Source organism: Paroedura picta, chromosome 9, assembly GCF_049243985.1.
Source record: "Paroedura picta isolate Pp20150507F chromosome 9, Ppicta_v3.0, whole genome shotgun sequence".
NCBI classification, from domain to species: Eukaryota; Metazoa; Chordata; class Lepidosauria; order Squamata; family Gekkonidae; genus Paroedura; species Paroedura picta.
This window is the reverse complement of record NC_135377.1, coordinates 41,280,395-41,298,909: the sequence shown is the minus strand read 5'-3', so window position 1 is coordinate 41,298,909 and position 18,515 is coordinate 41,280,395. Positions and strand designations below refer to the sequence as shown.

The 18,515-nt window shown below is 39.1% G+C and overlaps 1 protein-coding gene across 1 annotated transcript in view; it reads right to left on the bottom strand.

The window, feature by feature from the left end:
• The window catches only part of LOC143844818 (ras-related protein Rab-10-like), a 32,107-nt gene that overhangs the window by 2,377 nt on the left and 11,215 nt on the right, over positions 1-18,515 (bottom strand). The window contains exons 2-5 of the mRNA XM_077352516.1: positions 15,742-15,802; positions 12,199-12,337; positions 8,592-8,681; positions 4,129-4,230 (exon numbers count right to left, since the gene is read on the bottom strand). Of these exons, the coding sequence (XP_077208631.1) occupies positions 4,129-4,230; positions 8,592-8,681; positions 12,199-12,337; positions 15,742-15,802 (392 nt within the window). The remainder of the gene's footprint in view (positions 1-4,128; positions 4,231-8,591; positions 8,682-12,198; positions 12,338-15,741; positions 15,803-18,515) is intronic.

Here is an 18,515-nt window from a genome sequence, read left to right as displayed (position 1 = left end):
GGATAATACATTTATTTGATTTACAAAATTTATACAGAGCTTTTCTGTCCTCATCAGGGCCATCAAGGCAGCTAACAGATTAAAAACAAACATAATAAAGACACACTTTAAAACTGCTGATAGGATGTATAGAAATATGCATTTTGTAACTCCATAACAGCAGACCAACTATTTAAGTAATTGTAAAACCTTAAATAAACAAACCATCCTAAATTCCTTAACAATAAAAGAAGAACCTAAACTGTGGAGGTCCAGTATGGGGTGAAGTCCACTATCATTCTTAGGTACTAAGAAGAAACTGGAAAAGAACCCATAAGGATCATCACAATCCTTGACCTCTTCACTCCCAGCTAAGGAATACTGTTGTTAACAGCATGGGCTGCAGTTCACAATAGGGCATAATTGAAGTAGCCATGGACTTGGGTGATTAATTGTCCCCAAACCTCCCAGTGTTTACCTGCTGCTTAGACAGTCTCTGTACGAACAATCATGACAAGAGGTTTTTTTGAGGGGGGGGGGGCAGCAGGCAAGAGGTCAAGATAAGTGGTCATCTTTTCCCATAAGATCAGCAGCTACCCCCTCCCCAATTAATCACTTGCTAGTTAGCTGTTCTGAAGTTCAGTGCTGAGATGGATTACACCTTATAGGTGGCATAATCAACCTGTGCCTTTGTTCAGCTTGCATCTCTTCTGCCACCAACGGACAGCCATCCAGCTGAATTCTGTATACTTGGTTAAATAGGGTCTGGATCTCCCACAGTGTCATCAGATGACAGATCAGAGAGAAGGCCTGAACTCAGGCCAGATCCAGGAACCTTTGTCTTCACAGTTGGAACCCAGTATCTGCTAAGGAGGGAACAGTGGGATTGATGGTGGCACCACCAGATTGAGATAGAAGGCTGATTTCTCAGGTTCAAAGTGGGCCATGGCACTGAATGTGCAGAAGATCTTTGATAGTCACCCTATTCCTGATGTGAATGAGGATACAGATAGAAAGGTGCTACCAAATGGAAAGCACTGGTTCTGAACCAAGAGGTCTGGTATCAACAGGTTATACTCGTTTAGTTTCTACCTTGCCGTGATGATACCAGCACCTGGAGTGAAGAAGGTTTGTGGAGGACAAAGGTCCTCGGACTCTACCAACTACTTTCTCTACACTGGGCTATCCTTGAAACTGCTCCAGAAACTCCTAACTGGTCCAGAATGCAGTTGCACAAGTCATTACAAAGAATCTTCGAAGGGCACACATATGACCTGTACTCTCTCAGCTGCACTGGCTCCAGGTTGGAGACTGAATCTAAGTTTTTGGTTTGCAGGCAACTACATCATGCTCTTTGCTGAGGCATAAAACCGAAAATGTCCATCAGAGTGTGTCATCTTTGTTTACATTAAAAACGTTTTTGAATATAGTTTTCTAAAATATGACTGCATTCTCAGTAGTGAAAAATGAAGAAAAATAGCCAAGTGAAAAGGAACTGTGGCAAATGAACGGGGGAAGGAGGGAACCTCCTCTCAGCGCATGTGACCAGAAAATGGCTCTGACATGCTCCGAAGGGGAGAGGCTACCCCCCTAAAGGACTAAAAGTAGTTTAAAAAAAAATCCAAGCAGCTGGCCTACACATCTACAGTCCCAGTGCATGATTGGATAGAATACTGGCAATTAATTTTGTTGGTTTCATCTGGCATTCCCTGAATGCATCTCCTTCCTGTTTGTTTTATGTGACTGTATATGCACTATTTTAAAAGTTGTTTATTAAAGCCTTTTAAACTGTTCATAGCCTCAGTTTTTTAAGTGGACAGATAGGTGGGATTCCAGTGTTTTAGATAAATAAGAGGGGATTCGTAACAGTGAATGAAAATCAGCTTCAGATGAGTCAGACAGTTCAGTGACATTTCCCTGACCCTGAAGCTAATTGTCTCTTGGATCTTGTCAAAACATACATTATGCAGAAGAATCTGCAATATTAGAATTGATAATGTATAGTTAAGAAAAAGTACTCCTGAAATTGCTAAATAGCAGAAAAAGGCAACACTTCAGTTCTTCCCAATTTAAGTTACTATGTAAGGCATTTTCACATTGTTTGAGATGAGGCATAAAATAATTGGTAAATCTTGTGGAACAGTTTATGTGAAGGCTAAGTGCCTTTGATTATTGATATAACAGCTTGGATCCTATAGAGCACAAGGACACAGTTGTTTCCCACTTACCTCTTTCCCCCCAGCTGACCGCAAACCTCTGAAATGGTGATGCTAGAAGTAGTGAAACTCGGGGTGGGGGATTAACTAGGCCTAGGAAACAGAACCAGCAAAATTGTGGTCTTCTGTCAGTGGCAAGTTCATTGTCCAGAAGCAATAACAGCCTGTTCTCCCCTCTGCAGTGCACTCCATGATTTGCCTGGATTTTTGGCCATGTGAGTCCTACCACGATTAGAATCAGCATTTTGGAGTACTCACAAGATACTGGATGGAGTAGGGTAGGGAAGACCTACAACTGCACATATTGCTTTATGCTGGCCTGGATCCTATGGAGCACAGTTATCTAATGTGTTATTATTTATTTATTTCTTATATTTATATACCACCTTTTGGCTCAGGGCGGTTTACATAGAACAAGGTAGAACATAGAGTACATAGAACATGGGAACATAGGAGTGGGTACAATACAATTGAGCAACAACACTGAATAGTATTATCAATAGAACTTGTAATTACTGTGAGAGGGGAATGTTTGGACAATATTTGCCAGATGAATAAGATTTGAAATTAGCTGCTGTGATGGCCCTATGGGGGTTTAAAGACAGGGTCAGTATCTTGTAAATAATTATTAATTGTGGCCCCATGCTTCATAGGGATTCCCATAGGTAGTATGTACTCTAAATGTGTGTATAATACCTGAACTAGAGATCCAATACGAACCATTCTTTACATTTTTAACAATAAAGATTGATCTCATAGTCCCAATGAAATTATGTTTGGAATTAGTCTGTATCATGCTTCTCTTCCTTTCTTCCAAAGCAACTGACATGAGAGTCAGGCAATCTCCTATCTAGTCACAAACCTACTTATCACTTTTGACAAATAACATGCATTGTGTATCCTTTGACCATTTCCTGGGATAGCATCTATCAGCCCACCAAAATGCATGCATTATTCTTCCAAAGAAAAAGAAATAAATAAAAACTTTTAGTATAATAGTACAGTCAATCGGAAGCCACCTGACTACATGTTTATCTACAAATAGCAACTTTTAAATTGCCCTTCCCAATTGTATTCATTTATTTCAGTTAAAAAAAAGGATGCATTTCTGATCAGAAGTACAAGTTTTGTATATTATTTATGGTTATTGATTATTGATGATAACTGTAAGGGGGAATGGTTTATGTAAAACAAATTCAAAGGGAATCACAAGTCTTGATAGAACATTTAAGTAACAAAAATGTCAATTCGATCCTACCACTCTGTTCTGCTGGAACTCATCAATGGAGTGAAGTGGCAGGATTCAGCCCTTGGGCCTCATCATATACTATGCCTCTAAAGTGCTGAGGGATTTTGTGTAATCTTACAGGAACTGAATTTTCCTGTAACTATATATTTTTAAAATCTGAACTAGTTCATATCCATTCCAAATTAAATTCTGCATTCAGATCTAACATCCATTTACAATGCCATCCTAGATAGAATTACATCTCTTCAAGTCCACTTTAGTCCTTATATAAAAGGCCAAATAATAGTAACAACTTAGCTAAGTTTTGAGTCAGGATGCTGTTTTGGAAAGACTCCAGAATAGGAGGGTAACTGATTTAGATTCCTGAGTCATATAATGACAATTGAATCCAGCGTGATCAAAAGCACTTCTACTTTTGCAGATAGGTTTGTAGGTTGGTGTAGGTATGTATATATGGTGTAGGTAGGTATGTATGTAGCCAGTAGAGCTACATGTCTAAGAAACCTCTTCCCTATATTTTCCTTCTTCCAAACTACTCTTATCAGTGTAATAAAGACTGCAATATACAGAAGTGGCTCGTATTAGTTCTTCAACTACACCTCTCAGTTCACAGGATTCAGTCTCGGGGTGTGACAGTGTACTCTACTTCCATCTCAAACTTCACCCATTTCCCCAAAAGCCTACCTTGTCCAATATTTCTTGAGCTAGTACTGAAAAGGCAAGTTCAATGTTTATATTGTCCTTAGCACTGGTTTCAAAAAAGGGTATTCCATACTCCCACGCCAGCTGGAAAACAAAAAAGAATAAAAGTAAAAGAAGTAATTCATAGCAAAGAAACATCAAAACCTGTCCTTTTATAATTATTATAATGACAATAAAATAGTAAACTGTTTTCCCAGTGTATCTCAGTAGAATTCTAGCTAGCCAAAACTCTCCTCCCTTTACTGACATATTTTAGATAAACCCAAAACAAGTACAAGTAATAGAGTGGTATGTCACATTCCTGTTTTTAAGTTATATAAAAACACTTGTTTACAGTTGTGTTATGCAAAGTGTAGACCCGTACCTATTCTGTTTGTGTTCTTTGTTGGGGTATAACAACATTAGTGCAATAGTTTGGGGGCAGGGAATCCTTTGAGTATTGTTTTTAATGCATAACCGGTATCTTTCAATTATCAAGCAATAAATTATTTCTTTGGGGGCACATCAGTAGATAAGTCAGAATTAATATCTCAGTTGTGAACTGTCACATTTAATGAAATTTTTCTGTGAACAGAACCTGAGCAAAAGTACCTGAAAGCATGTCTAATTTGAAGCATGTGACATACCATAATTGAACTATTCTTTGCTAACTCTACACTGAAATATTCCCATTAAATTTAGTTTTTCCCACCTTTTTTAAAGTAAGTTTTTACCCATGCCCATCTTTGAGACAATTTCCAAAAAAATCAGTATCCTCCTAGCATACCATGTTTGTTTTAGAATGGGTGGCATTTAAAAACTGGAGAACCTTAATGTTAATAAAGTCAATTTATTTATATAAAGCTTTTAAAACATAGAATTTTTGACTTTCCAGTAACATTTCTTATGGATACATTTCAAATACAAGCTTCCTCTGGTGAGGCATCAGGAAAGAAATAAGAAAGGTCAAATAAATTGAGTAAGGAAAGAACCATCATAACTTCTTGAATACTGAATTTAATTCTTTTACCTAATTTCAATGCAGTGCCCTTGCAGATGTCTTTCCTGTAGGTTAGCATAGGGGAAAGGCATAGAATTTACTGCTATTTTAAGCAGCTCTAATTACAGGTTACTTTTTATAGGTGCTTATGTGGAGAAAATGAAAAGGATTGAGGTATTTGTGCCAACAGGCAGAAACCAAAGAAGAGCAAACCTTTTAATCAGTCATATTAGGAAGATTTAAAAAATCTCATCCCAACAAAACAAGTTAGTATTTGCAAGTTAGAATTTACAACTCTGTGAATTTTTGTTGCCCATCTTCAGTACAATAGTAGGGCAAGCTGACAAACCACAATTTAATTTTAATTTAAAGCTACTTACAGTCTAAGAGCCTCTTGTGGCGCAGGGTGGTGATGCAGCAGACATGCAGTCTGAAGCTCTGCCCATGAGGCTGGGAGTTCAATCCCAGCAGCCGGCTCAAGGTTGACTCAGCCTTCCATCTTTCCGAGGTCAGTAAAATGAGTACCCAGCTTGATGGGGGGTAAACGGTAATGACTGGGGAAGGCACTGGCAAACCACCCCGTATTGAGTCTGTCATGAAAACGCTAGAGGGCATCACCCCAAGGGTCAGACATGACCCGGTGCTAGCACAGGGGATACCTTTACCTTTTACTTACAGTCTAATCCTAGGAACATATTCCTGCAAGTTCCTAGACAAACTTCAGTAGGATTCTTAATAGATTTTGGGATTGCATAGTTAATGAAGTAAAAAGTAACAAAACCTGTGTCCAGAAGTCATTCCAACAGGGGACTGCCTTGACCAAATACCATTGAAGCAAGCAGTCCAGCAAGAAGCCATGGGGAAGGAAGCTACAGTAAAGTCATACCCAAACATGCATTGAAACCATTCTCAAAGCAGGTCTAATGCATGCCTGAGATGAAAGGTGGAGGTTAGGTAGCAGTATGCATCTGGGAATAAGCCAAAGGAGGAGGCCAGACCAGCTGTGGCCTCCTGGGGCTTGTGCTACCTTTTGAAACATCAGGAGTGGGTATAGCAGAAAAAGGGAAGGCCCAGCTCAAGACAGCCAGTGGTTCAGATTTCCGTCTATCACCATGGGCCCCACCCACCATGGGCCCCACCCACTGGAAGATCCTAGGGTTAACCTATCCTCCGGTAGGCCTTTATTAGGTCAGCCTAGGAAAGGCCAAGATCGGTCGCATGTCAGTCAGGTAAAGACTGCTGACCAGAGAGGGTTCAAGATATTGCTAACCTTGACCCTCTTTGAGTTCTGACTCTTCCTGAGGCATAGCTAACCAAAAGGAAGACTTGGACTGTGGCCGTCTTGTACTCAAACCTGGGTGAGGAGGATACCCTTTCCTTATTATGTGCATGTTGTACATATAGATGTGCTAGGTTCAGAAGAAATGTCAGTAGCAGTATGAGTCCATAATGATAAAAGGCAGCAAAATTGTAAATATTAGATGGATATGGTTTTGTAAGCATGAGTTTTTGAATGATTCTGAGGAATAGGGCTATGTTCAGAAGCCAGAAAAAGGTATGCAGTTCATGGGTTGTACTAAGCAATGTAAACATTCCCTTCAGTGTGAATATTTTGTAAGGAGAGAAGTAGAGGACAGCTGAGGTACATATGAACAAAGCAAGGATTCTACTAAGTCCTTAAACTCCTCACACGGCCACTTTGGAGACTTTTAGTCAAGAGTGCACTGGAAGTTCCATGCTCAGAACTGAGGGCCATTCTGCACTCGTCCAAAATAGCACAATGGTTACAAATTGCAATGGCTACTGTTTTGCTGTTATGCACAACGTCGTTGACAATCTGCAACACTCCTGAAACCGATCCGCAAAAAGCGCTTCATTGTAGCGCTTTCAGGAAAATCCCAAAAAGTGGATTCACCCTCCGGAAAGTGCTACACTCTTGCAACCAATCTGCAACAGTAGCGGGAAAGTTCTGTGCGTTACCATTGTTGCGGTTTCTGCAAAGTCCCTCCCCCTAGCTCTCTCCTCTGATCTTCCGGCGAAGCGATCGCCATTTTTTTTTTCTCCGAGCGAGCGGAGATCAACGCACCGGCGAGCCTTCATTTACCCAGCAAGGCTTCCCTGGCTGCAGTATTGTTTTAAGTCACCAAGCACGAAACAACACACAGCCCTGTTTGCTGGTTTATTTTCCCTTTATTTTTCACTGTATTTTCGGCCGAAAATCGCGCCCGTGCCGGGGGGGGTTCACTCGGGGGGAGTGTGGCAACGATGAAACGGCAGCTCAAACACCACCTGCTAGCTAGCTAGATGGGTCTCTCCCTTGCAACAAATCAACGCAGATTCGTTGCATCGTGTTTTTTTTCTAACTTCCTTAAAGGGATAGGGGCTTTTTGGGATCATGATAACAGCCGCCCATTGGCTGCTTGACGGCAAGGGGCGGGACGAGCTCGGCAATATTGCTTCCTGGCTAGTGATTTTTGCCAAGACCGGAAACCTGTGGGAAACGATAGAAATGCAACTGGATTTCACTACAAAGCCAGGTATGCATAACGACAAATTCCACAATTTAAAATGCCGTTTTTTCATCCCGCAACCAATTTGCCACATAGATCCTGGTGTGGAATGGCCCTGAGTTCCCATGTGTGCACACAGGCCCAATTTCGATTGGGGTTATGGTCCATAAAGATTTAAACCTTCCCTTGACATTTTTTTCCTTATTTGAAGCAACCCCTAGAGAACCGTTGTTTGTCCTACTGGAGAACCTTACATACTGATGCAATGTTGAAATGGCATAAGCAAGGCTTCTCTTCCCAAAACCACATTCCTGAATTGAATTGATCACACATATGCATAGCAATGAAGTTCTGAACATGTAACTCCAAGCATATGCTGAAAAAAATCCTTGTGGCAGCCATTTGGGCACACAAGGATTTTGTAACGCATGAATCAACCTTAAGCCAGTCCGAGGAACTACACAGTCTATAAGTCAGTGTCAATTTTAATATAAATATAATATAACTAGTGGCAAAACCTGTTCGTAAGAACGGTATTTGAAAGGGTCACACCCAGGGCGGCAGTGAGGCCTTTGCAGGCCTTTGGGAAGCGCTCCCTCTCCCCTCCACCCCCCACTCGTCCGGATGGCTTCCCAAAGGCCTTGAAAGCACACCCGGGGCCTGTGCGAGGCCTTTGCAGGCCTTTGGGAAGCGCTCCCTCTCCTCCCTACCCCCCCTTGACTGGATGGCTTCCCACAGGCCTTGAAAGCACATCCGGGGACTGTGCGAGGCCTTTCCAGGCCTTTGGGAAGCGCTCCATCCCACCGGCCGGGCCTCTTACCTGGAGCCGTGCAAGTGGAGCAGAGTCACAGACTGCTGGCTCTAACAGCCATGTTAAACTTTAGTTACATAGTTATACCTAGTTACATACAAATGCTCTTAAGAAACGAGACCATGTATTTGTGATTGATGCCTACCTTTTCCCCTCTGTGTTTTGGAATTGCACGTTCTGCCTCTTTATCACATTTGTTACCCAATAGTATCACCTCTACATTGTCATCTACTTTCTGTGAAACAAAGAAGACATTGTTAGATATCTGAACTACAAACCTATGGCTGTCATGTCAAGCTGACACATAGTGGGATATAAATCCAGGTTTGTGCCTCTCAATTTCTTGCTTTCTTGTGTGGTCTACAATGAAGGTATCTGGGCTTAAAACTACACAGGTTGACTATAACATAGGAATGCAGCCACACTGCTTAATTGGATTGTACCCCCCTACCCTCACCATTTCAATCAGGGCTTCCAAAGCAGGCTGAGATTCATAGTTTCATGGAGAGAGAAACTAATTCCAGTTAACCTCTGCGCCTACATTAGTATATAACCACAATTACAGAAAACAGTTCAGTTGGGCAGCATATTATATTCATCCAGTAAACAATGCAATAGAGCCGTTTCAAACCACGATTCCTTTACTATACTCCAAGTGAGGAAGGGAAGATTAAGGTGTGCACATTACCACACCCCTGCAAACTCATGAACATACATTTAGATTAACATGGGGAATTAGTTTGTATGTTTGTGCAGGGAGCGGAAAACCAGGATCTTTTACCTAAAGAGGTGGCTGTGAGTAGCAAGTTTTCAGTAGAAAAAGGAAGATAGAGACCAGAGTACACTTTCTCCCATGTAATGCACATTATGTAGTGTGTCTATATTATAATAGTTAAAACTTATTTTTTTTAAAAAAAGGAACCAGTAGCCTTTCTCAGTGCAGTCCTAAGGAGAGTTACACCTTGGCTTTGTGGCAAGATTGTAAAATACAGTTATTCCTAATAACATTTTGGGGCTGCATAGGTAAAGGGGAGATACAGTGTTGGGACAGGCACAGAGTGGCTTTAGATTGCATGTTAATGTTTACTGTACTTTATTGCTGCAGCTCATCCACAGCAAACAAGAAAACACACAAGAGAAAGAAAACAGAAATATTAATGTCAAATTACAATATCACTACAAACTACTACATAAAATAATCAATAAAACAATAATAGATTGGCATATACCTATTAATAAATCTAAATCCATAAATGGACTTAATAAACAAATGTATTTATAAATATAATTTGCTTCAGTAATCTTAACTGTGTCTAGATGACATATGCTAAAATCTTTGCAATTTGCATTGTGGTCCATCTGTCTTTATAACACAAGTAATTTAGTTTGCTCTGACCTTCCTGACAAATGTCAAATAATTATAAGGTATTTCTCCCATACAGTTACAAATCTTGGGCACTGAAGTATAACATGAACCAGATCTTCCATGGATTTGTAGTCACAGAAGCACACTCAATCATCAAATGAGATCTTATTGTAACAGCTCTTATAAGATAGCCATTCAAGCTATAATAAATGCCTTTTTATATTCTATAACAATTAGATCATCAAGGTAAATCAGCTGAGCTATGGGAAAAGATTTAAGTAACCCATGATCTACTGAGGAAATGTGCACACACACGAAAGCTCACACCTAGAATAAAACTTTGCTGGTCTTAAAAGGTGCCATTGGACTCAAATTTTGTTCTGCTACTTCAGCCCAACATGGCTACACACCTGAATCCATGATCTACTTGTAAACTCATGTCCATTAATCTTTATTGAATTAGGCATCTAGCAACTATGTGACCAAAAAGCCATGAATATTCTTCAGATAATCAAAGTTTAGCCAGTATGGACAATGTATGTGATTGTCATGCTATATCATCCATCTCTTCATATGCTAATATTACTAGAAGTGATGTTTGGGAGAAAAAGATCTTCAACCAGAAATACATAACAAATTTTTGCATTATTGTTACCCACCCTAGGTCCTGAGATGCTTAGGATAAAGGTGAGTACTGTATATAGAAATATTTTATATGAATAAAATAAAAAATAAAAAGAAGAGTGCAATTCTGTTTAAGATTATGCTTATGAATTCTGCCACAGAATGAAGCTTCTGGTCACCTCTAAAAAACCCAAAATATTTATTCACGAAAGTACAGTAAGGTCATTTATTTTGGGCCTATATGTCTAATCACAAGCAAGTTCCTTCATTTTAGTAATACAGCACCAGGTAAAATTAGCACCACCATGTTATCTTTTTATTTTCTCAACTAATTTCATTTCAGAAATGCAGCTGATAATTCAGAATCATAAAATCATCCAAAGGAAGCAAACTCATGGTAAAACAGCAAAGCATAATCCAGTTTAACCTGGATTAATAAATCCAAATGCTGGTTGTTAGAAGGCACTGCAGGTTTATTTATTAATTTTAATTTTTCTACATAAAATTATAATAAATCTCTAAAATATAGCAAATAGATACCTTGATTTGAATACGTTTATCGATTTACATGTTTGTAAATCGCATCTCAAGAGCCTTTTGTGGCGCAGGGTGGCAAGGCAGCAGAAATGTTGTCTGAAGCTGTCTGCCCATGAGGCTGGGAGTTCAATCCCAGCAGCCAGCTCAAGGTTGACTCAGCCTTCCATCCTTCCGAGGTCGGTAAAATGAGTACCCAGCTTGCTGGGGGATAAACAGTAATGACTGGGGAAGGCACTGGCAAACCACCCCGTATTGAGTCTGCCATGAAAACGCTAGAGGGCGTCACCCTAAGAGTCAGACATGACCCAGTGCTTGCATAGAGGATACCTTTACCTTTTACCTTTATGATTGCATCTCACTTTGAACAATTTTTTTAAAATTACCTATATGAAAAATATGAAATGTGCAAAAGTGTTTTTAAACTATCCCTGCATTGTGAGAACAATATATATAGCTTAAGAACTGTTCTTTCAAATATAAATAGAGGATTGGTTCACTGCAGAAAACAGATTCAGTGCATTTTTAGAAACGCGTTCTCGTTGCTTCAACTGAAATGCTAAAAATGATGCTCACATGGAATCTTGTTATTTGAAACTTCCCCTTCCTGCACTCATCTCTCAAACTAGGGAACAGAAGTTCTTTCATTAAGAGAGAAATAACAGACTAATTTTACTGCTTTTAACAGCCTGCTCTTGTTCAAGATTATTTGCTATGTTCAGCCACAAGGAGGAGTACTTCAATAACATGAATGTTCAGTATCTTAAATGAATTGGCTATGTATACTCAGTAAAAAGGTCTTGCACTGCAAGCAAAAAAAACCCCAAAACAAAAAAACACCCACATCAAAGCCTCATGTAACTCTGCTCTCTCTGCCAAGATCACTGGTCATGAAACTCCAGTTCAATTATGCCAGGCGCTAAAAGTGTAAGTTCCTTTGTAGTCATGCATTTGTACAACTTAAGATCATTGTTCAGAACAAGATGATTTTCATTTTATTGATATTTTTAGACTTCAAGTACCACATTGTGTGAAAATAAATACTGAAACACTATTTGGGTAGATAAAATATCTATTTAGGGGAGGAAAAACTACACAGGAATTCAAGTTTGCCTTCCACAATCTATAAGATTACATTTTGAAGTCCTTTTCCATTAGTCTTGAGTCTTGAAAATGCCCTTAGTTAACATTTAGTCTAACCTCTTAACTTTCTTAAAACTGGACTTACCTCATATATAGCTTCCATCCAATTTGCAATCCCTTGAAAACTGTTTGTATTTGTGATATCATAGACAAGAACAAATCCGTGTGCTCCACGGAAATAACTAGTAGTCATTGTACGGAATCGTTCTTGGCCAGCAGTGTCCCTAAATAACATTGGAAGGAATTACTTATCAAAACTTATCTGCAATAATGTGAATGAACAGCCATTACACATTAATGGCACTCTTTCATAAGCACAAAAGCAGAAATTATGCATATATATACCCGTTGACCTAATAACATTTATTTTGAAGTACGTCGATACTCCAATACTGATTTTATTCAAAATTAGTTAGTATGGATGCAAATAGTCCCGATTTTTGAATTCCACATTGGCCTTGTAAAAGAATAAGACAGGTTGACTGAATGATTAACAGACCAACCTAATATGCCACAGTACCGACAAATAATACGATTAGGTGCAAAGAGAACAGTAATGGGGGAGAGGCACCTGATTCTTGAGCTCCCTCCTCGACGTATCATTTTTTTAACACCCCCCCCCCCCGTATTACTTTGAAAACATGCCTGGAATACGATAGCAACTAATTTTCATAGAAGTTAATCAGACAATGATGTAACAGCTGTGCCATATATTTTGCCTGCAGCTCTACTGCATCAAGTCAGTCTGTGTGGCTACTAACGACATTAGACAGATACACAAGTGGAACATCAGGAAACCCTCAAAATATACAAAGGTTATAAACTGAAATGTTGTCTAGTCTCACATCAGATAGTTGTATTTTCTGTAGTTGAAAACAGATTTACATTTCTGCCTCATCTGTCTTGGATTCTGTGAATAGAATATATGGGGTAATTTACCCTTGTGAACCCAGTGGACCAAGTGAAAATATAACTGTGATGTGATGGACAGGAATTTAAAGACAACCCTCAAAGTGCTGGAATATCAGGGAACCAGGAAATGAAGGGTTAATTCTTTACTATGGCAAAGTTCCTGATTGATAGGCTGCTCCAAGCACTCTGACTGGCCAGCAACATCTGTCAGAAAAGTGATATGAGAGCTATAATGCTGAGGAATTTAGTTTTTTATGAGTGAGACTTGTGTTGAGAAAAGACTAGTCTGAGCCTTAGCTGTGAAAACATCTACATTGAGGAAAATTTAGTGAGAAGATAATTTTGACTAAATAGTCTGGATGCAGACTAAGCTGAAAGCATTGCTGCACAGATAAGAAAATTGGGAATAGTGTTTGGCAGAGAGAACTGGGTACTGGATTGAGAGTTCCAATCAGGCTAAAGGAAAGGGGAGAAATTGTCAGGTCTACCATGTACCCGAGCTTGTGCAGCTCAAAGAACAATTCACTAGCTACTGCATAGTACTAGACAGCTTATTGAAGACTTGGCGTGAAAGTCAGGACTAGTACTGCTTAGGGACAAATTTTAACATAAACAAATGTATATTTTATAGTTCATTTGACCACACCTCTACAAAACATCATTTGACAGGTTCATACATCAGATCTACCTCACAGGTACATCGCTAGCTAGGCAGTTCTAAAACATTTATCACAATCTAAGCATCCTAGCTCTCACCAGGTATACAATCTATAATTCTGTTGTTAAGTTAGAACAGAACCAAATTGAGTCTGAAATCTAACAGTTTACTCTCTGGATTAAGATATACTACATTTCAAAGTTTAACAAAGATAATCTTGCAGCTGGATTTAAGCATAAACATTGCTTCAAAGTACTAACAGGCAATTCAAACATTAACAATGGAAAATAACTTCTAAAACAACATCAAGAATATGGTTTCCAAACCCTTAGCTAAGGACCATAATATTTTAGATGAAAATCAGATGTCTCCATGAATCTCCAGAATTGGATCTCCAGGTTTGGCCTCGGTATTATTCTCAAATGGTTACTTAAATGGCAGAACCTCAATGAGGTTTGAGTCACTGGCAGGCAAACAATTGTTTTAAAGCTTAAGACTTTTCTAGGATTTTCTTCACTCTAAAGCAGTGTTTCTCAACTTTTTTATTGTTCAGAACCTCCGGAAACATTCTTCAGGCTTTCAGAAACCCCAGATGTGTCATGATTGTGCAGAGTATGGTTGAGAAACATAGCTGTGTATATGTTCACCTGGACCACTCACATTCACACCCCCTCCAGGTCCATCAGTGGACATTTTGAGGGGGGTCAACATGACCATATATGGTCATATCACCTGATAAATGTGTAACATAATGTAAAATATATTTAAAATTAATTAACTCCCACACATTTAGAAAACCCTTCCAGGACTGTCAAGAAACCCCTGGTTGAGAAAGCCTGATCTAAAGGCACAACACTAAACCATGCCATGGCAGAAGCCCGTGAACTTCTGTGGATGAGACCCATGGTGCAAGCAGACCTGCTCATGACAGAAGTCTTCTAGGGAAAGAAGAAACCAAGGGAAATTAACTGCGAGTATTTTCCTGGAAACTTACTGCTGTGGACAGGAGTTAGAAAGAAACTTGTGTTTCTTAGAAACAGAGATTGGGGTACTGACAGATGTTATCAGCCTTGAAGGAAACTTGGGGTGTTCAAAGGCACTCAACAGAAAAATACTGAAATGTTTAGGAAAACATAGAAACAAAAGCCTCTCAGTAAGCATGAAGAAACTAAGGAAACAGCTTCTAGAACTCTTAAAAGCATGTACTTAAGATTTGAAAACTGTACAACTATTGAATTTCTACATTTTAACTCTTCATTCTTAGTCCTTCATCATGTAATACTGAACAAGTTTGTATTTTGTTTTTCATGTTTAATATGCAGCATTACTAAACGATAAGCTGATTGCACTGCCAATTTGTAGACTATGCAAAGGCGATCCCAGGATGGCTGAAGCTACTCCTTTTCCTCCTTCAAGGCCTTGCAATTCATCTGAGGCCAATTCCGCATGGGCAGAAAAGGCCAAGAGGGCAGTCTGGAAGTAGAGCAAACCCCCACTTCCATATGATACAGCCACTGGGCAGGATCCCTCCTGGGCCTGCCACACATCAGGCATCCAGTTGCCCTGTGCTAAGGGAACGTGGATTCTTCCGAGTTCCCTTAGCCACCATGGGGGCCAACAGGGTATGTCCCACAGCAGGCCTGTGTGGACAAGGAAGAATCGGGCAAAGAATGCCCCAAAGGGGGGCAGAGACTGCCCTGGTCGACTTCATGACACTTTGCTGAGCTGCAGGGCAGACCATTTTTATATTGCAGGAAGGAAGGATTGCATGGAATGCAATCCCACTCTCCTGCAAAATAAAAAGTCCCCTGCAGCCCCCGTGTGGCGGAACTATTCCGCTGATGCTTTTGGCACCGGAGTGGATCCAGCACTGCAAAATATCCCCTGTGGGAACACATTAAACTTCAGAGCTTTATGCTCCGCAGCACTGCACCGCTGGTGGCCCATTGCAACTGCCACCGCGCAGAATGGGCCTGAGAGCTGCAACTCACTTTTGAGGCCTAACTCCCTGTTGAGAACCATTGTTCTAAATAATCATTAACTATTTACAAAGCTTACCATATCTGAAGTTTCAGTGTTGTATCATTTAATGAAATTATTTTTACTCTGAAATCAATGCCTAAAAGAAAAAAATAAAGTTATTTTATTGAGATTAAAAAATGGAAACAAATGAAAGATATTATAATTGTCAAAAAAGTATACAAAAATTAATATAACTTATATATTTTTGACCATGCTAAGCAAAGTACTCAGGGAAATAGTGATGTTCATAGAACAGGAATGCCAATATCTCTTATTTCCTATTAAAGCATTTTCTAACTCCTTCACATTAAAATCTAACACAGAAGGATGGGTGGGTAAAGAAGGATGTAAACTTTACAAACTGCTTAAGTTCTGATTCTGCAGCACTAACTACTATCAGACTAGGGGGCAGTAAGATTAGACATGGCAGCCTTTTGGACTACAATTTAATGGATAAAATGAACTTGACATGGAGTATAATTTGTGCCAGACATGTTGCTGTGCCTATATAGAGTAAACTATAACTTTCTTTTAGGAAAACATTCCTCCTTGTTATATAAAATTATCTACACAATGTGACATTTATATAGGTTTGTACAGTAGTCAATTCAAGAGCGGCCTGATGTGTAATAGGGTACAGGAAGGTCATTCTCAAACACTGAGCTGGAAATACTTAAAAATAATAACTCAGTTGGGGATTTCCAATCTTACAGGAAAACACTTTCCATTTGACATAAATTTTAATAATGAATTGACATGAGCATTTTTATTTATAAAACGAGAACTAAAGAGTGCTGAATCAGGTGAAAATTTAATCTAAATTAAAATAAGGCATATTGACTTCTTAAATCAACTTTACATTTATTGACCTAAAAGGTCAATGAATGTTAGTGAAAAAGAGAAGTCAATAAGTATTGCATGCATGATTTGTTCATAGCTTTATATAAAATTTCAAACAAATTTCAGAAATGGACAAGGCTGGGAGGGGAAAAAATGAGAAATATGGTGTCACATGTCAACTACACTGCAGATAAATTTTCAGGATTATAACACAATATATAGTCACCATAAGTAAACTACTATTACTAACCAGATAAATGTTATTTATTTGTACTATATCTGTATTTTCATTTTGGCTCATTCTATAATCCAGGATAGGAATCCAGAGCCAAGTGTAAGAAACATTTTCAGACCTTTATAATAATTTGTCATTTTTTTACAAATACTAGTATCCAGCTTAAGCAGGAACCTGATGATTTTAAGGCTTCCACGACAGACTGCCGTGGGCTGTCAGCACTGCTAGGACCCATTAATCTCGTCAATGGTTCCACTATGGAATAATGGCTTCATTTTCAGCTTCAAATTCTTGGAGCAGAAAGGAATGAGGCCACAACAAATGGACCTCAGCTCTTCTCTGCAAAGGAGGGCTGGTATGAATCACACAACATAGGCAATATCAAAATGTACTGTTCCACAATTCCCCCTTGAAGAAACCAACCTTATGATAGATAGGTAGATACAGTGACAGAAATGGCTGGTAGTTTGCCTCCCAAGTGTGAAGGTAAGAACAACTTTTTCCTAAGGGGGTGGCCAAACTATGGTTCTCCAGATGTCCATGGACTACAATCCCATAAGCTCTTGTCCCTGCATGCTGGCAGGGGCTCATGGGAATTGTGGTCCATGGGTATCTGGAGAGCCACAGTTTGTCCACCCCTGTACCTATGCCATCACTGGGGAAAAGAAAGACATGAGCATATGACATCTGAGCATGTGACATCACTCTGAAGTACAAATTATTATCTAGGATGCTAATGAGATGTTTTTGTTATGGGTCTCTATGTGCATTGATAAATTCATACGTGTTTGCATAATGGTATACTGTCAGAGTGAAGAGAGTGAACAAAGAGATTCCAAAGTATGTGGGAAATTTAGCAGATAATGCAGAAAGAAAGGAATACTGTCAAAGACTGTTTTTGTGAAATCTCCTCTGCTCATGCTTACCTGGTTCCAGACAAAGTTTTTTTATTATCTACTACAAAAATTCAGAATGTAAGGAGTATTCTTTGGCACCTATCTCTATTAATCCCAAATCCAAAGTTTCATCTCCAAACCATTTTGAGATTTCTATACATATTTTGACCATACATATTTTGTATACAATATCTGATAGCATTACTGTGAAGTTTACAATGAACAAATATGTTATGGAACTATTCTAGAACTTATTTGGCAAGGAATGTGTGTGTTCACTTGGACATGCAAATCTTTTCCCCCCATAAACTTTCCCCCTGGCATTCAACGAGGTGCCATTGTTTAAACAAAAACAGTTATTCTTTATAGTCTGCTATTCTCAATGTGATGAGTCTGCCTTATGATCCGTATAAGTTTAATTAGAAAACTATAGCTGCTTATAATTCACAAAAACTGCATAATTGAAGAGGAAGAAGGGCAACCATCCCTGAGAGTTTAAGTGCTGAATAAAGTGCTTTCAATGAAAATTTACTGTGAATGCATTTTTATTTTTAAGAAAAGCAAAACTTGAACAGTGAAATGCTGCTATCCACAGCTGCAACACTCCAAAATATTGCTAGCAAACTAGCAACGCACAACTAAAATCTGTGGTTGTGAGCAAGATTTGATATTTATCAACTACAAGAGACAAAGGTTCCAGAGCACCAAGAAATGAAATGTTAACATATTAACCTTGTTTGTTTATTATGTTTCTATACTGCCCTCCCATAAGGCTCAGGGTGGTTTTCATAAAACATAGGGGAGTACATTATAACCTTAATAACAATAATCATAATAAC